Source organism: Ornithorhynchus anatinus, chromosome 14, assembly GCF_004115215.2.
Source record: "Ornithorhynchus anatinus isolate Pmale09 chromosome 14, mOrnAna1.pri.v4, whole genome shotgun sequence".
Taxonomy (NCBI): Eukaryota; Metazoa; Chordata; class Mammalia; order Monotremata; family Ornithorhynchidae; genus Ornithorhynchus; species Ornithorhynchus anatinus.
In genome coordinates, this window is record NC_041741.1 from 22,523,095 (window position 1) to 22,545,757 (window position 22,663).

At 43.2% G+C, this 22,663-nt stretch overlaps 1 protein-coding gene across 6 annotated transcripts in view; it reads right to left on the reverse strand.

Annotated features, from left to right (window-relative positions):
* Window positions 1-418: 418 nt before the first annotated feature.
* The window catches only part of NAP1L1 (nucleosome assembly protein 1 like 1), a 35,400-nt gene continuing 13,155 nt past the window's right edge, over window positions 419-22,663 (reverse strand). For 2 of the 6 annotated variants that reach the window (XM_029078661.2, XM_029078662.2), the window contains 14 exons: window positions 20,007-20,043; window positions 15,502-15,590; window positions 14,428-14,530; window positions 13,163-13,304; window positions 12,710-12,790; window positions 11,127-11,255; window positions 9,586-9,657; window positions 8,397-8,536; window positions 8,124-8,269; window positions 7,972-7,991; window positions 5,589-5,711; window positions 4,290-4,322; window positions 3,307-3,357; window positions 419-1,387 (listed from right to left, as the gene is read on the reverse strand). In XM_029078661.2, coding sequence (XP_028934494.1) covers window positions 1,352-1,387; window positions 3,307-3,357; window positions 4,290-4,322; window positions 5,589-5,711; window positions 7,972-7,991; window positions 8,124-8,269; window positions 8,397-8,536; window positions 9,586-9,657; window positions 11,127-11,255; window positions 12,710-12,790; window positions 13,163-13,304; window positions 14,428-14,530; window positions 15,502-15,590; window positions 20,007-20,023 — 1,182 coding nt within the window. In that variant the 5' untranslated portion in view covers window positions 20,024-20,043 and the 3' untranslated portion in view covers window positions 419-1,351. The other 4 variants (XM_029078665.2, XM_029078666.2, XM_029078663.2 and 1 more) reach the window with 3 other exon arrangements.

A 22,663-nucleotide genomic window follows, 5' to 3' on the forward strand; every position in this document is an offset into this window, starting at 1 on the left:
TGTGCACAGCTAGGAAGAGGTACTAGTTAGTCAGTGTTTTCCAGTCTGATTATTTAATAAGCTGCCAAATACAACTAGCACATGCACTGTGTAGTGGGTTCAAATTTCTAACCCTTTACCTCAAAGAGAAAGAACTACATAATGTAACCTAATCAGCCTCAACATTTCTGAGAGGTAGGTAAGTAAAAAGCACTACCCATTTAACAGATGGGCAAATAGAGGTATGGGTAAATGACATGCACATGTTCCCATATTAAGTAGGAGAACCCAGAGATTCTGGCCTTTCCACAGCTCCCTGCAGAAGATTATGTTCTAATCTTCTAAAGAACAGCGTAATTTCAAGTTTCCGGTCTCTTCCCTCTGCCACTCGTGTTATTGGTAGATGCAGGACTGCCTTCCAGGTGACACAGAAAATTGGTCACAGCCATTAAGAATTTATTTCAGTAAGTGAAAGCAAGACACGGTCATCCTTTGAGAAACAAAATAGTGCTTGACATTTAAGTTATTTAGTAGGTGGCCATTTTAAAAACTTGGAAATGGCTTCTCCAGGTGATGCCCAACCGACCACTTCCAGTGAAGGCTAATATGTGCCACCCCAAAGGAAAGACCTTAAATAACAGGGTTCCGTAGACATAGTACAATAAGATGAGGCTAACTTCTGAAAATACTAGGTTTTATTCACACCCCAGTGGTAAACAATATCCTTAATATGGTGACTGGGCTTTTTTGTAGAACACTATGTCACATAATACAAAAACCTATACCATAAACAAGTAGACAGTTATGAACGTTAGATGTGGTCTTACTGGAAATTCTTAACCGTATACTAGTTTCTTCTCAAGTAGTCAAATCCAAAAATTGTCTCCAAGTTAGTACAAGTCACTGCATTTCTATAACAAAGTAATGAAGGCACAGCTAGTGCAAGCAGACTTAAAACCCATTCAAACTATTGGGCTGGAAAAACAAAATACTTTGGTTGGTTCCTTAGGAGAGGATTTTTTCTAAACAAATATTGGTCTCGGTTGACGGTTCTGATCATTTCCACGGCTGCAATCTAATAGCTACGTGACAAAAGACATCACAAGAACCAAACTATGCAGCAATGAATGAACGTATTCATGCTTTAGGGGTTTACTGCATTCTACGTATCTGGCAGAAAATCAAACTATTAAAATGCTAGGTAGAATGAATCTATGTTTTGAACGGGTTCCTATACGTTCAATTTCATCTTTAACAAAAATTGTTTACTTGATTCTACCAAGAAATTACAAAACATAAGGCTGTAAGTAACTAATAGTTGTGTTTAGGCTATTACAGTGCAGGTTATCCTCAAGGCCACAGACACACTGCTTCACTGCTGCTTACACTCTGCTGGATTTTGATCTTTCTGTTAAGGAGAACACAAAAATAACCATTAGTACCTCTTTTAGGAATTCTTTAGCAACTTATAAAAAATTTCACTCTTTCACACCAAGTATTTCAACAACTTTTGTTGAGAATATGGACAGCCAAATCGGCTATCACAGCTTCATCACTGTGACTGGATGTAGCTTACTAATTTTTGGAAAGGTGTGATAAATACACGTAACACATTTTAACATGAGTAACCTACTTAAATGATGTAATAGTCCGAGCGTCGCCAATACCACTGGGAGCCAACAGACTCTAAGCTCCTTTAATCAATCAGTCAATGGTATTTATTGAGCGTTGACAGCACTGTGCTAAACCCTTGGGGGAGTACAATGTAGGAGAGTTGGTAGACATGGGCCCTGCCCACAAGAAGCTTACAGTCTAGAGGGGGAGATAGCCATTGAAATAAATTAGATATATACCTAAGTGCTGTGGGGCTGAGGGTTGGATGAAACAGGGTACAAATCCAAGTGTGCCCAAATGTACTTTCTAAGCGCTTAGTACAGTGGTTAGCACACAGTAGGCACTCAATAAATACGACTGAATGAAGTGCAAGGGAGTAGAGGAAATGAGGGCTTTGTGGGAGAAGGCCTCTTGGAGATGTGATTTTAATACGGTTTTAATGAAGGGGAGAGTGATCATGTCAGATATGAAGGGGTCGGAGGAAGGAAGGGGCTCCAGGCCAGAGGCAGGGGATGTGGGCGAGGGGTCGAAGGTGAGATAGACAAAATCAAGGTACAGTGAGTAGGTAGGTATTAGGAGATGGTAGGACTGTAGTAGGAAGTCAGCGAGATAAGATATGAAGAGGTAAATGTTCAAATGCTTTAAAGCCCATGGTAAGGAGTTTCTTTTTGATGCAAAGGTGGATGGGTGGGCAGGAATGATCTAACAATAGTTGTGATATTTGTTTACTGCTATGTGCCAAGCACTGCACTAAACAACGTGGTACATACAAGATGATCAGACAGATAATTGTTCTCCCCGACTTCAAAGGCTTATTGAAGATACATCTCCAGAAAGCCTTCCCTGACTGAGCCCACTTCTCTTCTTCCACTCTCTTCTGTGCCGCTCTTACTTGCTCCTTCATTCATCCTTTCTCCCTTCCCCACAGTATATATGTAATCTCAATATATCTGTAATTTATTTATTTTTATTAATGTCTGTCTCCCCCTCTAGACTGTGAGCTCGTTGTGGGCAGGGAATGTGTTTGACATTATATTGTACTCTTAAGCACTTAGTACAGTGCTTTGCACACAGTAAGTGTTCAGTAAATATGACTAAAAATAATAATTCTCTTGGGTAACAGGGTTTGATGCTTCACTCATATCTGCAACACTAAGGAATGCCCTTCTAAATAAACTTAGCCCTACTCAGACATTTAGATAAAGGGACTTTCACTGTGGAAATACTTTATCATTAGTTTCACCCTTAATGTTAAGAAATAACCCTTTGGATCCTCTGAAAAAGCAAGCAGCATCAGGCAGACGATGGAAAATTCAGGTCCTAGCTTACTTCATTGTGCAACTAAAGTGTTATTTCTCCAGGTGTCAAGTACTACCAGATGATTATATAATCATTTTTGCTTCTACAATGGGAAACTAGTCTTATAAAAAGGAACCAAATATGATGGAAACCTAACTGCAGAAACTTAAGATGGGTCCGAAGCACAAGGGAAAATACCCTAAATAGTTTGCAGAGTGGGATTTGGGGAATAAAATCACTTAGGATACGTAAGATATGTATGTATGCAAGAATAGTTCAAGATGAACCTATTATTGCACTTTGAAAACACGACTCTGGGCAACAGCTCAACTTTAAGTATTCTTAGGAAGAAGAATTATGTTAAAGGTGCCTATTTTTTCCACACACGATAAAGTTACTATTAATATCGCTCACCTTCGGGTCATAATCTGGATCGTTTTCCTCATCTGCTTCTTCTTCCCCTTCCTTTATTACAGAAGGTTAAAATTTAGCCATAGAAAGTAGACAAAAGAAATTCCTTAAAATAAATGTCAAAGAACATTGCTAATTTAAAGTACCATGCACATGAAAAACACTTAATTTTCTAAAGCATCTGTGTTATTGAATCACTTTGAAAATGAAACTTTCAATATGTGAGTGTTTATGAAAGTTTTTGAGGTAGATTATAAGCTCCTTGAGAACAGGAATTTTCTTTTGCCTCTACGGTAGTCTCCCAAACACTTAATGCCAAAATACTTTGCACACAGAAGGCACTTAAGAAACACTAATGACTGGTTTGGGACAGTCTAATGACATCATGTGAACACTGCCCCCTGTGGAACTTGTGAAATGTGGGCATAAGACTCCTTGTGTAACAGCCCACTGAGGAAGAAATCAAGACTGGCATCTCAACATTGGGCCTCCACCCCCCCAAACCCCACCCTCTTTCCCCTGCCCAAGCATCTGGTGGATTGTGGGTTGGTAGTTCAACAAGTGAGCCGTAGGGTACGGATCCATGGAAGTGGCGAGGCAGGTAACTGGAAGGTACCCCAGTGCTCAGGGTGCTCTTTCCATTTTATCCCCACTCCCATCTACCAGGTGGCATTTTCATGGGAGCTACATGCAAAATAATGCAGGAGCAGCCCAGCCTCTACTTACTGAATCATATGGACATGCGTTCCCACACGTACAGGTACACAAACACATCCACCCACTCCTCCACCCCACCCCCACAACCACTCTCTGTATTTGACCCCAAATTTTCTGTTTCAAATTCCCTTCACCAAACGAGCCTTATTTTCAAGATGAGCAAAAGAACACATACTCCACCGAAGATTCCAGCCCTTCATTTACAAGACACGGGCCAAATTTAACTGAGTAAAATGTTCAGATTTACACAGTCATTTGCCAAAAAGTACCTCATCATCTGCTTCTTCACCTTCTTCATCGTACTAAAAGAGAGAAGAGAGAAGTAATATTTTATGGCCATAATCAACTGTCATTCGCTCCCTAGCTTCTTGAACAGTATAAAGTAGGTGTATTACAAACACTTGTTAAATGACTGGGCTAATGATCCTAATTTTAAATAAGGCAATAAATAAGGAACAATCCTATTGTTAAAGGCCATGCAAAAATGATAGCAAATGTCAAGAGCAGCAATCTGTTACAAGAGATTCTTTCGATGGTTCTGTTCCCCTCCACACCTAACAGAACCTCCTAACTGCTAGCTTCAGTGTATGCGCTCTTACCTACCCACCCTCATCCTCAATTATACTCCAGCTTGCATTCTCCATTCCCCCCTAAATGACCTTCTCAATCTGCCTCATTTTCACAACTCGTCTGCCTCAAATTCCTCCTATTGTTTGGAACTCCCTCCCCCTTTCAATGTGAGCCCCATTTCAATGTGCCGGGCAGGGACTATGTCTGACCAGATTTTCATGTAGCTACCCCAGAGCTCAGTACAGTACTTAGCACATAGTAAGCGTTTAACAAATACCACAGTTATCATCAGACTCCAGCCCTCCCCTTAATCAATGATCTTCCAGACCCCCACCTCTCAAAAGAAGCTGGCCATTACTTATTTTTCTTCTCAAGTTACATTCTTGTTATAGTGTTACACTGTACTCTCCCAAACACATCGTATAGTGCTCTGCATAGTAAGCGCTCAATAAATATGGATTGATCCTCCTAAGTAGTTCAGCACTTCTGCCGGCCAATTTTATATTGTAATTTAGAACATACAGATTTAAACACGTCTTGCCATCTGTAAACTCCTTGAGGCAGAGATCACTTCACCTACTTTATTGTACTCTCCCATGAGCACAAAAGAGTGCTGTCACATTAGGGGTTCAGTATATTCTACTGATTGATACAATACAAAATTGGATCATGTATTTTAGTTTCATCACTAAATCAACTAACATAAAATAAGATTTGAATTCCCCAGTGAAATCCCCATTTGCTGTGAATATGCAACAATTTTATATTTCAGGAATTTTATAGCCTTTACTGTCCAGATCTACTGCAGTCAAAGCATACCAAATGGATTTGGATCAAAAGAAATTTCAGAAAATGACCTAAAATTGTCCCCAATTACTCTTTTGGAAGGACAGAACCTATAACAGATTCCAAACTCTTAAGTTAGAAGCTAGGAATTGCAGTTCACCAGAAAGCCTTAAACATCACCACTATGTCTTTAGGAATACAAGTCAACTTACATCATCATCATCGTCTTCAATAGCTTCTCCTGTGAAGTATAATACTGATCGTGGAACTATACGCTCGCGTAAAAAGTGACCAATTTCAAAGTCTGCAGCAAGGATAGCTTCGGCATCATCATCCTATATAAGATGACAGTACTTAATAAGTAAAAAAACACACAAACAAGAATAACTCAGTTAAGCAATTGCTTCATAAAACAGTATACCAATGGAGGTCAGCCATTTCACGGGTAAAAGTACCTGAAAGGTAGATAGAAGGTAAATCAGGCCCCTAAAGAGGGCTCGCAGTCTAACTAGGAGGGAGCACACACACTGAATCCCCATCTTTGCCAATGAGGTAATTGAGACAGAAATTTAAGTGGTTTGCCCAAGGATCACACAGCAGGCAAGTGGAGGATCCAGTATTAGAACCCAGGCTTTCCAACCCTCAGGTCCATTCTCTTCCCACTAGGCCGTGCTGGCATCAGAAGTGCAGTATCAAACATTATCCACAATCAATTACCTGTATTTATTGAGTGCTTACTATCTGCAGAGCATTGTTCTAAGTGCTTGGGAGAGTACAACAGGATTAGCAGATACATTCTCTGCCCATAAAATAGAATCCCCTATTTTACCTGAGTGCCTTCTTCCTCTCATGGGCATCTCAACAAGAAGACACACAATGCAGACCAGGATTGAAAAAAGCTAGCTTTTATACCCTCATTTGCCCTTGGTCTAACTAAGCCATAGTTAACTGGCCAACATCACTTCAGTTTGAGCACTCCTTCCTTCCACAGTGTAATCTGACAGCTTTTCCAGATTTAATATTTATTCAAAATGTGCATGATTACAAAAAAACAACCCACCTCTGTTGTACAGGGATACAAATGACTACCTTCATTTGGGAAAACGAATGCTACAACTCCTTTAAACTACCTATCAAATCACACTACTATACTGTGCAAGATCATAGCCTGTAAGCTAGTTGTGGGCAGGGAATGTGCCTATTAATTATATTGTGCTCTCCAAAGCACCTAGTACAGTGTTCTGCACACAGTAAGTGCCTAATACAGACTGAGTGAATGTACTGATGGACTCATTGGCAATTTGCTATCTCCTGCAGCACCTCCTCAAACCATCATCCACCAGAGAAGCAGCGTGGCTCAGTGGAAAGAGCACGGGCTTTGGAGTCAGAGGTCATAGGTTCGAATCCCGGCTCTGCCACTTGTCATCTGTGTGACTGTGGGCAAGTCACTTAACTTCTCTGTGCCTCAGTTACCTCATCTGTAAAATGGGGATTAAGACTGTGAGCCCCACGTGGGACATCCTGATTCCCCTATGTCTACCCCAGCGCTTACTATGTGCCGAGCACTGTTCTAAGCGCTTAACAAATACCAACATTATTATTATTATTATTATTATTATTATTATTAAAAAGACCAGCAGGCCGGCTGCCCGATGGATTTCCGTATTTACAGGCCTATAGTATAAGGGCTGTAGTCCAGCAAATCCCCATATTATCCAAAAACCATCACACCGACAAAAGTCTCAATGAGAAATAAGGGTGATGGTTCAGAAACAACTGACAAGTACAGGGCACCTACCACTCTGAGTGAAATTCAAAAAGGCAGAAGACAAAGAAGTCTTACAGCTCGTTCAAGACAAAAACTCTACTATGTCTCGTTTTTAACATTTCTGACCATTAGTTACTAGACAGCTGGCTTGTTATTGATAGCTAGGGCTGGAACAAGGAAGAAGAGGGGTAACATGAAGACACTATGATGGCAGGGGCTGGGTCTTCAGCAGCAATAATAATAATAATAATGTTGGTATTTGTTAAGCGCATACTATGTGCAGAGCACTGTTCTAAGCGCTGGGGTAGACACAGGGAAATCAGGTTGTCCCACGTGGGGCTCACAGTCTTCATCCCCATTTTACAGATGAGGGAACTGCGGCACAGAGAAGTTAAGTGACTTGCCCACAGTCACACAGCTGACAAGTGGCAGAGCTGGGATTCGAACTCATGACCTCTGACTCCAAATCCCGTGCTCTTTCCACTGAGCCACGAGCAATAACTACTGCTAGGATAGAAGTCTCATAAAAAAAAACTGGAGAAGGGACAGGGGAGATATAGAGGAAGAGAGAGTTTTGGGCCAGTGGGGAGGAGGGATTTAAAGTATAATATTTAATTTACCACTAGGTACAATCACACAATGCAATCACCTCTCTGAGGAATCTAAACCCCCAAATACCGAGCAGTAAATGTATATTTAGCCAAACAGCATGAAGCTTCTCCATCTAGCCCAACTTAATCAAACACACAATATCTGTCTTCCTACTGACGACCTCAAAAATATCATTTTAGGATTATTGTGACAAAGAAAACTACCACTCAACTTACCAGGTCTCCACTTTCAGGAACTGCAAGAGGGTGAGGGAGGGGGAAAGAGGGGTGGGGAGAGGGGGGAAAAAAACAGAGTGAGAAACAAGTTGAGTTTTTAAAATGTCAATAAAAACACCAAGATCCCAGCCCTCTCGTGAGGCACTATTCACCTTCAGGAGGACAAAAGAAGTTGAAGAAGGAATCATTGGAAACTGTTTTGGTTACAGTTCGAACAGTTCCTCGGCCCTTGTGTTTCTGCTTCTTTTTAATTGTCTTCAAGGTGACGTTCTTTCCTTTTTTCCAATCTATCTGGCACCTTCAGAAATAAGGAAAAAAGTTTTATCTACCTGTCAGTACACAGGATTCTACCTTTTTTATTGTATTAAGAAACTCAATTTTAAATTATAGCCACATGGTATATTTTTTTTAAGGACGACACTTACCCTGTGCAACCCATTATTTCTGGTCCATCAAAGGAGAAAGGATCAGAATCATCGGGTTCTGATCTCAGTCTATATGTCTTTGCCAAAACTTCATTTGTGAAATATTCATTTGATTCGAAGTGAAATTCTAATATAAAACTCTAAAATTGCAAAGATTAAGATTATTTGCAACAATTTTCAAATTAAGTTTCTAAAATTAAACCCCCAAATTCAGTAGAAATGAATAAGCATTAGGAATGTTGTGTGGTCAATTTTCCTAGGAGTTCAAAGGAGCTGAAAAATCTTCCTCAGTTTCCAGAGTTTTGAAGAACTTCTAGGTGTCGACAGATATCAACTAAGCACGAGTTCGTATTCACTTGACCGCAATACTTTTTCATTTCTGATTTCCACCACGCAGAACAAAAATACTTAAGTGTCTGTGATTCTGTTAAGCTTTAAATAAATGGGCTAAATAGTTCTGTGAAAAGAAGTTTTAGGTATGCCAGCATCAATTTAAACAGGCTTCAATACTGTTGTCAGTACACAGCAAACTGAAAAGCCAGGGCACACCTCAAAACAACTCCACTCTCTATATAGCCACTAGGACCAGAGGTGGAGCCAAGATGGCGGCTCCCACTCTTGTTCCCTGAGGGCAGGAGGACAAGGATGAGATTCCACCTCATGGGTCATGGGTCAAGACTTGAAGTTCTAGAGCGGTAGCGGAGGTAGCCACTGTCAGACCAGGCCTACGGATCCTGGCCCAGGAATGGAGAGAGCTGGGTGGGTTCGTGGGGCATGTCTTCCCATGGCAGTTGAGGCAGGGGTTCAGGCACATGCCCAGTGAGGCAAGACAGAATCTTGGTCCCTCTTTTTACCACTCTCCCTCCTTTCCTTCCTCTTTTTCATCCTTCCTTCTTCCCTCAGAGCGCCCAAGCTCAAAAGGAAAATTCTACATTTCTGTTCCAGGCTATTTAAGGGGGCAAGAGGAAATTAGGGTGTATAAATTTTGCCACAGTATCTTTTCTATGGCAAAATACAATTCTGAACACATGATTCAAGAGTAGCAGGAAAATTTAAAGCATAGTAATTTTCTCTCTCCAATAAATAGTATCTACAAAAGGGGGTGATCAACGGTTTAGTTGAAAAGTAGATTAAAATTTTAGAAAAACAACCAAAGTACAAGATAGGCTACATTTAAAACTCAATTTACCATAGGCTGGCCAGCTTCTGAGAACTTCACTTTAATATCCTTTAAATGCTTCAGAATAGGTTCATCATGTTCCTTTAAAAAAAAAAGTTAACCCAACAGCGATTTGGGTCAAGTTAGAGAACAATTTATAAAAAACAGCCATTCAGGACAGTGCTCTCTCTCTAGATTGTTCAATTTGTATCTATTCCAACACCTGCACTTAACAAGTGTCTCACACAAACACCATTATCATTCTGCTCTGATACTGCAGGATCGTAAACAGCCAAAAATGCAGCTCTTGAAAGAAAAACGTGCATTACTCAGTAAAGAAATCTAAATTAAAAAGCATTTTCAAAATGCAATTTCAACAGATGCCATTTAAACGTCTCTGACAACAGGCAAAAATTACCCATTACTGCCAGTTCAGTAGGGGGCAGAAATCAAATCAATTACTACTGAATGTCTTTAGTGTACACAACACTCTACTAAATTTTTAAGACAGCACACGGCAATTATTAGACTGGATCCCTGCCCAAGGAGTTTACAATCTACGGGGAAGAGTCAGAAGATTAAGAGCACCCTTACCAACCCAGTCTTCTTAGCCACCTAGGTACTTTCCTTCCCATTATTGACACCTAAACTCACTCCTCTCTATAAATCCCTACTCTTTTTTGTACCAGGAAGATAAGATGACCCAACTCCTGTTACTCAGCAGAGCCAAGCATATGCAGCTTTTTCCTCTCTTCCACTCACGGGTTGTTTTTTTTTCCACTTCTGTCAAAAAGGTGAGAAGGCAACAAGGCTCATTTCCTTCAAGAACCACCTGGGAATCTACCATAATCATAATTACTTCAACAAAATTAACATTTGCATAAAGCAACCTAAAAACCCAAAGTTTCTGCCACCATTAGAAATCATGACTTGAATGACATGAAACATTTGGCTGTTTAAGTCCGGATCAAAGGGCAAGAAATGAGTTGCAGTAATTATTCAGAATCAATTAATGAAGGTTTTGGTGTAAAAAACAAGAGTATCAAATAGATACCATTCAAAACAAACAAACCATCTACAGTTTCTGCTATACATATGTCTTCCTGTGATATGAGAGATACAGCCAACTCCCAAGTGCCCTCCTATATTCAGGACTGTTTTTCCCTACCTACCCAGCCATCAACTTTTTGGGATTTCCAACTTCTCATTACTATTTGAGCTCTTGGGAGTTCCCCTCACAAGATCCCCACACAGGCTACAGGACTGGCTCTCCACCACCATGCGTGGCTTTGGGCTGTCCCTTCATCCAGCTCTGCGTGGCCACGATAAAACACCCCTTCCAGGTGCCACAGGGAACTTTCTCCTGGGTCACACAGCCAAGGCAGGGGCCTCATCCTAGTAACCATCAAGATCGAATGGCATAGGTATTTTCTTATGTCTGTGACCATTTGACCATCTTTAGGCAGATGAAAGAAAATTTCAGGACCATTTCAGGACCTCTGCATTAGTGTGGATCACTAAGATTAAGATACCATCCCATATTTTGTTATGTCGAGCATTAGCTCTCTTACCTGGACCATATCACTGAGCAAATCAACATTCTTAAAAACAGTCAGCCAAAATTCAGGAATTCCCTTGGGATCTTCTTTCTCTTCGTCCTTTTTTTCTTCTTCAAGCTTTGCCTTTTCTTTCATTTCCTCCTTGATAAAATAGAAGCATTACTCTTTCTAGACTTTAAGGGTTCAAATTGTGCTAACCTATTAGAATGATATTAAGGAGAAGTGCTCTATGTACGGAGAGACTCACATGGGAGTTATCCTTCCTAAGCTTTATTCAGAGTCACCATATTGTCTCATAATAAAGAGGAAGAATGAAACCAGGCTTTCACTTTCAGAAACTCTAAAGAAACAACCCCACAGTATTATCGTCTCAGATGCTTTCTTTCATGTCTCCTACAGAGTTATTCCTTTTAATTTCAGAATGCTCTTTCTACTGCTAAGTTTCCAGATCACACTACTGACTGAACACATGCAGACATTGTGAAAATGACTTCAGAAAACACAAACACAAATTTGAATAATGGGTATTTCGTACCTTTGTCCACAAAATAAATAATAATGGTATTTGTTAAGCGCTTCCTATGTGTCAAGCACTATTGTACATGCTGGGGGAGATACAAGATTATCAGGTTGTCCCAGGTGGGGGCTCACTGTCTTAATTCCCAATTTATTGATGAAGTAACTGAGGCACAGAGATGTTAAGTGACTTGACCAAAGTCACAGCTGACAAGTGGTGGAGTTGGAATTAAAACCCACGACCTCTGAACCCCCAGCCCCTCCTTCTTTCCACTAAGCTGTGCTGCTATTCAAAAATGTCATGGCCTAGTGGGTAGAGTGCATGTCTGGGAACTAGAGGAGGGGTTCTAATCCCATCTCGGACACTTGCCTGCTGTGGCCTTAGGCAAGTCACTAAATTTCTTGATGTCTCAGTTTCCTCAACTGCAAAATGGGGATTCAATACCTGTTCACCCTCCTACTGCCAGTCCAATAGGGGGCAGAAATAATAATAATAATAATAATAATGATGATGGTATTTGTTAAGTGCTTACTATGTGCCAAGCACTGTTCTAAGCACTAGTCAAATCAGAGGTAATCGAGCAACATCAGTGTACACAACACTACTAAAAGAAGCAACGTGGCTTACTGGAAAGAGTATGGGCTTGGGAGACGTTCTAATTCTGGCTCTGCCACTTGTCTTCTTTGTGACCTTGGGCAAACCACTTAACATCTCTGTGCCTCAGTTACCTCATCTGTAAAAATGGGGTTTAAGACTGTGAGTCCCACGTGGAACAGGCTGATTATCTACCTCAGTGCTTAGAAGAGTGCTTGGCACATAGTAAGCGCCTGTAAATACCATAATTATTAAATCATTAAGAAAGTACAAAATACTCCTGTGGGACAGGGACTCTAGTTACCTTATATCTACCCCACTACTTAAAACAGTCCTTGACACATAGTAAGGACTTAACTACCATAAAAACACCCCCCCTCAGTTTCTACCCAATTCTACCTACTATACTTGGAAAACTGCTTGAACATGCCTGTCACTTGAGGTTTAAAGGCGATACTATATAAAAGAAAGTGAAGGTACTCACTGAAATTTCTTCTTCGTCATCTGCTTTCCATTCACATTCTTCCTCTGTTGGTTCATAAATAGCATTGATGATTTCACTTCTCTACAATGAACCATTAAGTATGTTAACACTTAAGAAAAGTATATTCGGCAGCACCAGATTTGAAGGACCACTCTTCGATTGGTTAGCGCTCTTTCCCCACCTATCACTGGGCTAATTAAATGCTCATCCAGGAGGTGACAATAAACTATCAATTGCTTCGCTTCTCATTTTAACCTTAGAGGGGAGAGTTCTTCCCTGCAAAATAAACACTTCAGCAAAAAACCTCCAGGCATCACCCATCCCCTGATTCCGATTAGGACAAGGGCATCAAATTCTCTCAGAAAGAAATGACCTTCTTCTTTAGGAAGCAACCCCAATGCCGTCTTTCAGCTTTCCGGGATTCTACAGAGGGCCGACAGTAAACGCCATTACCTTATCAAATAAAGGCTGGTAGAGGGCAGCATACTTTCTTTCCAGCTCATGAACTTCCTCATAGAACTTGGCTTCTACCTGGGCACATTTAACTTGAAGGTTTTTGAGGGCATTAACACGTCGCTTAACTACTTTAGGCAAGCTGAAAGAGAGAGAACCATGTTACTAATGTTCCATAAGTAGAAAGTCATTCTTTCTTAAAAGCTACTTCTCTTCCTCCTCACAACCTGAATCACTAGTCCTAAACAGTTGATAAAAATAAACTGAGCCAGAATTACAGGGAGGTGAGAGAACACGATAAAAGATTTCTTTCGAATCAACAATAGTATGCAAAGAACAGGACTCATCATCCCTCCAAAATTAAAATTCAAGGGCGCATTCATGTTTTAGCAGCGTATGTTGAATTAATCTCCATAATGAAAAATTGTGAGCTAAACTCTAGTTCTGCAAGAGGGAGCAGAATGTGTTGTCCTTCCATTTGGATTTCCACCCTTTATTCACCCCTCCCTCAGTCCACATTCCCCCTCTAGACTGCAAACTCATTATGGGCAGGGAACAGCTCTACCACCTCTGTTGTACTGTAATCTCCCAAGCGTTTAGTACAGTGCTCTGCACATAGTAAGCACTCAAATACCACTGAGCAATCGATACCCATAAATTTGTTTACATAAATGCCTCCCTCCCTCACTCTAGACTGGAAGCTCCTTGTGGGCAGGGAAGTGTCTACCAACTGTCGAACTGTCACTGAGAAGCAGCGTGGCTTAGTGGCTAGAGCACGGGCCCAGGAGTCAGAAGGACCTGGGTTCTAATCCCAGTTCCACCACTTTCCTGCTGTGTGACCCCGGGCAAGTCACTTAACTTCTCTGGGCCTCAGTTACCTCATCTGTGAAATGGAGATTAAGACTGTAAGCCCCATGTGGGAGAGGGCCTTTGTCTAACCTGAATCACTTGTATCTACTCCAGTGCTTAGCATATGGTAAGCGCTTAACAAGCACCATATTATTACTCTCCCAAGCATTTAGTTCAATGCTCCACGCACAGCCAGCACTCAACAAGTACCATCGATGGACAGATTAAAGTTTTACCATAGATTTAGGTGTTCTCATTGGCAAGTAGCCTGTACATGGTCTAAAACATAAGATTTACTAAAATATAAGAGCAGCCATTTCAAACCCAGAAGGCTCTTCGGGTCAAGTCCACCGGAACTCGGAGACGCCTGTGACCCTTCGTCAGAACGGTAAATCTGATAACTGGCTGAGCTATACCTTTCTATGTAACCTGTTGATGTTCCTACAAGGCCATCGAGTCTCTCCTGAAGCGCTGCAAGAATCTGAGGATTTTGCATCATCTGAACAGTCAGCTGACGAGCTAAACAGCCAGGAGATAAGACAGATATTTATGAAAGGAGCAGAACACTGACCCGTAGACAAATCTAGTCACAGTGGAGTGGAATCCGTGCTAGGCTACGTAGTAATTGAGCAGGAGACCCGAAACGGAAGCAGGCGGGGCCAAGACACCTGGTATGTCCATCGCTTCTGGGACGCTGCAGCTCTAGCAAGTGAGCAGAAGTCTGGGCACCTAGAGTGGTCCGCTCTCCCACCTACCACAGCCTGGTGCATTGGCAAAGTGAATGTACCCCAGAGTGAGAAAAGGGGGCGGGATGAGTTTGGCCATTTTGGCCTGAAGATAGCTGGCATGTTGGTAGATAAAGAAGACAGTGGGATGCTGATGGGGGCGATGAGTCTTTTGGGGAGGAATCTGGAACGTTCGGTAAGTTTTCAAGCTTTCTCCCAGCTAAGATCTCTACCCAAGAAGAGCTGTTGGCAGGAACTTGGTAGAACCTGAGCATGAGACTCCAAGTGTGATAATGGTGAATTTGGCGAATTTTCAGAACTGCAAGGAGCCATGAAAACTCCTTATTGAGTTTCAGGACTCCATCCAGCCCAATGTCCGCCACGAAACTAAACCCGCTCCTCAAAGCTGTCAACAAGGATTTCCAAATCAGACAGAAAAGCTAGCTTTGGGGGACTAAGGGGTAAAACAAAAAAGGAAGTTGAGAAGGTTCATCTAAGATAAGGATCTAATGGAATATAAAGCAACCGTGAAAAAGGATTAATCTTCTGATGTGCAGTATCGTTTCATTTGACTATAAAAGGTGAGAGCTGAGCCACCTATCTGGATTTAAGCACTCAACCCTGGGCCCTAAACCGGAGGATTAAATCAGAAGTTTTTTCGTTTTTCACCCTGCCTTTCCCATTTGAAAAAACACAGATTAGTAATGCTTTCAAAATATTCCACTCTGTTCTCAACTAATATGGGCCCAACTTCTATCTGTTTACCTTTACTGTTTGCATCTTCACCTGCTTCTTCCTCTTCCACATCTTCAACATCCTCCATATCTTGTTGATCAAGTTCAGTCTGCTCTTTGCTGTAATATTTCACAAATATCACACCAAATTCAATGTACTACTGACCAAGGAAAAGCTTCCCCCAAATCCCTTCCTTATTAAATCACATTTGTAAAGCAGCAGGTGACACGTGGGACTGTATGTGTTACAGATGCTATTAGTTCTCTTGGTGGCAAAGATTTCTATTGTGTGAGGCCCAGGTGCTTTCTGGTGCATTTTTGGTGATGTGACAAATAGCTCTTCTGAACAGCAATTTACACAGGAATGTCTAAAAAAACCAACCAATTAAAAACCCATTTATTGGTATATATTCACACTATTTGATCTTGAAATCATAGATGTCAATCAACTCCACGGGGACAAAGTGGTCTTTGGGTAGGTGGGCAGCACAGCCAACCTGACCCATTTCTTGGCATCAAAGGAAATCCTATCTATCTCTGGTAGCAGGAGAAGGAAGGGGGTGGTGGAGGAGGAGGAGACAGAGAGCAGAGTATGGACTGAAGTTGGGGAGAGCTGGAAGCAGGGAGACAGGCAAGGTGGCTGATTCGACAATACAACTATGATGATGATGAGCACGTCAACCAAGGTAGTGTCTGTCTGTGTGGCTGGAGGGCAAAGAGCAGATGCTTTCAGGAAAAAAAGAAGTCAGCAGGCTTTACCAGTAGGTTGGATGCGTGAGTGGGATGAGTGAGGAATTAAGGAGACGATGAATGTGGGCTATGGCCACAGGGAGGAGGGTGGTGTTGTCAGCTGAGATGGGGAATCTGGGAAGAATGTGGGATGTGGATTGTGTCCAACCTGATTAGCTTGTATCTACCCCAGTGCTTAGTTTCAGTGCTTAGCACAGGGTAAATCCTTAACAGATACCATAAAAAACTGGGGAGTCAGCCACAAAGAGATGGTAGCTGAAGCCATGCAAGTGGAAGAGGTCCCTAAGAGAATAACAAGAGGCAGAAGAGCAAGAGACTCAACTCAGCCTTGTGGGACAGCCAAAGTGAAAAGATGAGAGGTTGAAGGGGCCAGCAGAGCCAGACAGCCAAGGGAGTTCTACAGAGAAGGGGTGATCCATGATAGGAAAAGTAGCTGAGAGATCAAGGGGGATTAGGTCAGAGCAGGCTGAGTCCCCGTGACTTGGCCATGGGGAGTAGAAAGGGAGGAGGAAGGTGGGAGAAAGGATTTTTGAACATGAGGGGAACAAGACCGAGAAGGAGGAGCCATTCCAGACAGCAGTAAAGGAGTGGAAGAGGTTGGGAAGACCACAGGTGTTATAAGAAATGAGAGGAAATGGAGTGTAGAGGGAAGCACTACAGGAAAAAAGAATGGAGTCTGAAGTCATTCCCTCTGTGTTCAGGTGGGGAGGATGCAGATGGTAGAGGTAAACCACAGTTGGAGGTGGGGGGGGGGGGGGTAGGGGGGTGGGGAGAAGTGAGAGTGTCAGTGGGATAAGAGAGCAAAAGGGTTATGTTTTGTGGAGGGGGCAGAGGTGAGGGCCTGGACTTTAGTATCAAGGGAAGGGAGGGAGGGAAGGAGGGAGGGAGGGAGTGCTGGAAGGGAGTTGAGTATGGGAGTGAAAACCTGGGAAGGGTTGAAGAAGTCCAGAGTCCAGGTCATGGAGTTGGGTGAGAATAGAATTTGAAGTTAGAGGATTGGTTGTGGGTGAGGTGGGAGGTTGGAATTGGTGTGGTTAAAGTATGAACACTGTCTAGAGGTAAAAAAAAAATCAAATGTGCCCAACTTTATGCATGATGGAAGTGGGGTGGAGCAAGGATAACAGAGTAGAGTAGGGTAGAGAAGCAATGTGGCCTAGCTAATAGGCACAGACCTGGAGTCAGATGGACCTGGGGCCTAATCCTAGCTCTGCCATTTGTCTGCTGTGACCTTGGGCAAGTCACTTAACTTCTCTGGGGCTGTTCCCTCATCTGTAAAATGGGGACTGTGGGCCCCTTCTGGGGTATGGACAGTGTATAGTCTGATTAGCTTGTATCTACCACAATGCCTGATGAATCAATCGTGTCAAGCGCTTACTATATGCAGAGAACTGCATTAAGTGCCTGGGAAGGTACAATATAAAAGGCTTGGTAGACACGCTGCCTGCTCACAACAAGCTTAGAATCTAGAGGGGGAGGCAGGCATTAATATTAAAAGTGCTGTGAGGCTGGGGGAGGGGTGATTAAAAGGGAACTGAAGGGAATGAGAGAAAAGAAGATGAGGGTTTAGTCTGGGAAGTCCTCTTGGAGGATCTTCTGTAAGGTTTTGAAAGTGGGGAGAGTGAAATATGACAAGGGAGGGTGTTCCAGGCCAGAGGCAGGACATGGGTGAGAGGTTGGTGGTGAGATAAGCGAGATCTAGGTACAGTGAGTAGGCTGGCATTAATAGTGAAGGGAGCAAAATGGGTTGTAGAAGGAGCAGCAATGTGAGGTAGGAGGGGGCAAGGTGACCGAGGGCTTTAAAGTCAATGGTGAGGAGTTTGATATGGAGGTAGATGGGCCCCCACTGGAGGAGTGGGGAAACATGGACTGAACATTTCTACAGAAAAATGATCCAGGCAGCGGAGTGAAGTATGGACTGGAGTGGGGAGGGACAGGAGACACGAAAATCAGCAAGGAGGCTGCAAGTGAGTGCTTAAATACTATAAAAAAGAGAGGTGGTTTGGCTGGGGTCTAGTTGGGGGTAGAGACCAAAGTCCCCTAGAATCAGGATGGAAAAAGGGGATGCAAGTAGGAAGGATAGAAACATATCGAAAAATCATTCCGGAAAGGAGTAATGAGGAAGACAGTAAATGACAGCAACTAATAACTGTAAAGGAGAGACTAATGATGTGGAGATTCAAATGAAGAGAAAGAGAGGAAGGGAACAAGGAACAGACCACATACCGCCACTGCCCCCCATCTTCCTTTTAGCTTGTTCAAGTTCATCAACATCAAAAATAATAATACCCTGCAATGCGACATTCAGTAAGACTAAACATTAACAATTGGCCAATACTTGGTTCTTCCTGGGAGGTAAAATGGTCTAGTGGGAAGAGCAGAGCACTGGATGGGAGTTAGGAGACCTGGGTTCTTAAAAACCCAGCTCCACCATTTGTCTGCTGTAGGGTCCCCTAAATAAATCACTTCACTTCTCTGTGCCTCAGTTTCCCCACCAGTAAAACAGGGATAAATTTCCCAATCCCCACTAAGGGACAGGGACCATGACCAACTGGATGATCTTGCGTCTACCTAAAAGCACATTATCTTCTTAATCTCTGTAATGCACGTTCACTTAATTGTCTTGGTAATTTTCTTAATTTATTAATGCCTGCCTCCTACTCCAGGACTGTGAGTAGGGAACGTGCCTGTTATATTGTTATACTGTACTCTCCCAAGCGCTTTGTACAGTGCTCTGCACACGGTTAAGTGTTCAATAAATATGACTGACCAGTAGAACACAGTACCAGATATGGGGGAATATTTTCCTAACAACGCACACCTCGTCAGAATAGGATGTGGTACAATGGCGGAAAAAAACTGTTGTGAGCCTGTCCGGTCATGGTCAAGGTTGCTGTACTATAATCATTATGGTACTTGTTAAGCGCTTACTATGTTCCATGTCCTGGGGTAGACGCAAGTCAACCAGGTCAGACAAAATCCTGGTCCCAAATGGGGCTCACAGCTCAAGTAGGAGGGAGGAGGATTTAATGATGCACATGAGGTAACTGAGAATAGAGAAGTTAAGTGATTTGCCCATGGTCACACTGCAGACCCAGGGCAGAGCCAGGACTAGAACCCAGGTTGACTCCCAGGCCTGTGCTAGGCCACGCTGTTTTCCTCCAGACTGTTAGCTCGTTGTGGACAGGGAACACGTCTACCAACTCTGGTGTATTGTACTCTTCCAGGCGATTAGTACAGTGCTCAATCAATACCGCTGACTGATTTTCCTTAATGCCGAGTTCAAGAACACAGTTCCTGTACTTCAGATTCTTAGTCAACTGCATTTTCTTTTAAATGGTATTCGTTTAGCGCTAACTCTGTGCCAGGCCCTGTGTTAAGCACAAGGGTAGGTATAAGCTAATCAGGTCAGACACAGTCCATTCCTTAATCCCCATTTTTCAAATGAGGTAACTGAAGCACTGAGGTTAAGTGATTTACCCAAGGACACACAGGACAGAAGGGTCGGGGCCAGAATTAGAACCCATGTCCTCTAAAAACTCCCAGCCCCATGTTCTTTCCACTAGGCCACGCTGCACACTGTGTGCAGAGCAGGGCACTAAATGCTTGGGAGAGTACAATATAACAGATTTGGTAGACGCCTTCTCTGCCCACAATGAACTATTCTTACAACTCCAATTCTCTGAAATACTACTTAAAGCACCCTGAAACCCCACCCATCCAAAAAAAACCCCAAAAGACAATTTAGGCACAATTTCCAAAGATACAAAAAATCACTTTCACACTTACTTGTCAATGTTTGCCATGTTGTAAGAATTCAAAACACCTACAGGGAAGGAACAGGATTAGTGTTTTTTTTTTTTAAAACTTTTATCAACAAATGTTTAAAAACATTTATGAAGCTTGCAAACTCCCCAAATGTGGATTATGAAATACTGGCTCAACTAGTCTGACAGGGCTGGCTTAAACAACTACAAAGCAGAACCAAGTTCTATATTCCCCCTTTGAGCTGAGCGTCGTTATTTCCCATCCCAAACGACTCTAAGTAGGAAATCCAAATAAACCTTAAGCAATGCACAGGCAACACAAGATGGAACTGTACCTTCCAAGCACGTAGTACAGCGCTCTGTACACAGTAAGCGCTCAATACGATTGAATGAGTGAATAAGTGACCAATCAGCAGTCCATTACAAGCACCCTGGTCACAAAGTACCCCACAGTGGCCTTTGGAAGACATGGTCCCACCCGCATCGGGGAGGAAGGGTAGTTTGTTCCCACCCCTTGGGGCCAGATAGGGTAGTGGGGGAAACCAAGATGGCGAGGCACTCCTTGCTCCTCTGCCAACAGGAGAGGATACCAGGCCTGGCCCAGAGAGCTCGATCTCACCCGCCTGCAGAAGTGCCCCGACCACCCCACCAACAGCAGGTAGTGCCCGCCGGTGCTAACCAAGAGCCACCAAAGACGGGCAGCTCACCAGACGGGGGAGGCGACGGCCGGCCTGGGGGAGCAGGGGCCAGGCGTCACGCAAGCACACATTCAATGGGAGGGCCAGGGGTTGTGTCCCTCTAATGATGGAACCAGGCAGCTCCCCCGAGGGGACCAGGTCCAAGAGGAGATTAACCCAGCTGCCCAGGTGCAGAAGGAGGCTGTAACAGCAACGTCAGAAGTTAACTCACTGGGGAGTCTCTACTTATTGTGAACTGAATGCTACTTGAGGCACTTGGGAGATAATGATGATGATGTTCCAGTAATGATGGTGATTTCAGGACCAAGAAGCTGGGCAAAACAGCAGGTCATTTATTTCCGTCCTTTCTCCATTTTCCTCTCACTTTTCTTCCCCCACCCCCTCAAAGCCTCACCGCGTTCACCCCCACACACCGAATGAAAAGTTGGCACCCCTCACCGCCTATCGTGTCAGAGAGTGATCCAGCCACAAAACACAGAGTTGTTTCAGGGGCTTGGCTAACGGTTTAGAAAACTCATTTTTGTTAGTGTATGTAATGCACTTTAATCATAACCATTTCAACTAAAGTCAGTTTTTAGCCACTCAAACCAAGAACACTCTGGCGCAGCAGCATAGGCCTCAACTCTAGTTATCTATTTCTCAGAGGAGCGAATGGGCATGTGCAGCTCAGGCTGAGGGGATGTGAAAGTCTGAGGGTTATTTTTGAAGCTTCAGAGCTTATCTGCAAAGGGGCCTGGTATGTGACAAAGAGGAAACCATGTAGCAGACCTCAAGGCAAACAACTAATAGACACAAGTGGGGAAAACTTAGAGCACTAGAGTGAAGAATGGGGGTGGGGGCGGGAGGGAGAGCTAGAAGACACGAGCACAGGAACCAGAAAGTCAGGCTCAGTAGGCCTCAGTTGGGACCGGGATTAAATTTGGTCTTCCCCTTTGGCATTTTAGGCTCCCTCGACCTCTGGCTAAATAAAATGTACTGCTCTCACCTACATCTCAGGCTAGGTGGCTCCACTCAACCCCTTACTTTACCGCAGGGCACTGATTTTATTTGTTGTTGAAGCCAGGCCGGAAAGATACCCATGTGGGAGGGAAAAGGAGCAAGAATGTCTCACAGTGCTTCTCAAAGCAAGCTCTGCTATGGCTTCATTTAGGGGGAACACTTTATTATAACCTTTGCAGGGTTTCTCTTTCTCCCACTAGACAGAGTCAAGCTGACTCTGCTCTCTGTGCCTGAGAGGGGGATTTTGGCATCATATCCAATTGCCTAGGTTCAGTATGTAAACATATTCCTCCTGATAAGAGAAAAAAAACATATTGTATGTGCACATTTGAACACAGGTACAGTTTCCCTAGCATTCTACATGCCTTGCACAGTTCTCATCGAATTTCAAAATAAGCATGAACAAATGGAATTTCAGATGTGGCACAACTCAATGAAGCAGGAGTCCTGCAGAAATGGCACCCCGGGCTGTTGGGAGGTTTGCCTGGAGCTGGAGCCATCCTGGGAGAGAGAAGGCCTTGCCTTATGAACGTCGAGGAGAGCAGCTGCCCCAGATCCTCCGACCAGCCATCTGCCACAGTAGGCGATAGAACCCGAGTTTCTTGGTGGGGGAAATCAGGAAACGATCTCAGCTCGTTAGGAGGGAAAGATGCAGAAATACAATTGTGAAGAGCACAGTGGCCAGCCCCTAATTTGAAGTAAACAGATACAAAACTAGGCAAAGCACCATGTGAAGAGACCCAGAGGGCAAGGCAGGGCTCTTTAATTGCAAAGTGCCTGGCTAGTCATCTATCTAAGGCCAGGGCTGGCTGGAGGGCCCCAGCACCCTATACATGTTAGTTCCACAAAGAGTTGGCATACTTCTGTGCCAGAAAACAAAACCCTTCAAGATGGTGATAAATCGTGCACTTTCTAATGGCAAATGATTGATCTCATCAGAGTATAAATTACTAGGTGGCCTGATCTTCCACGCAGGGGCAGC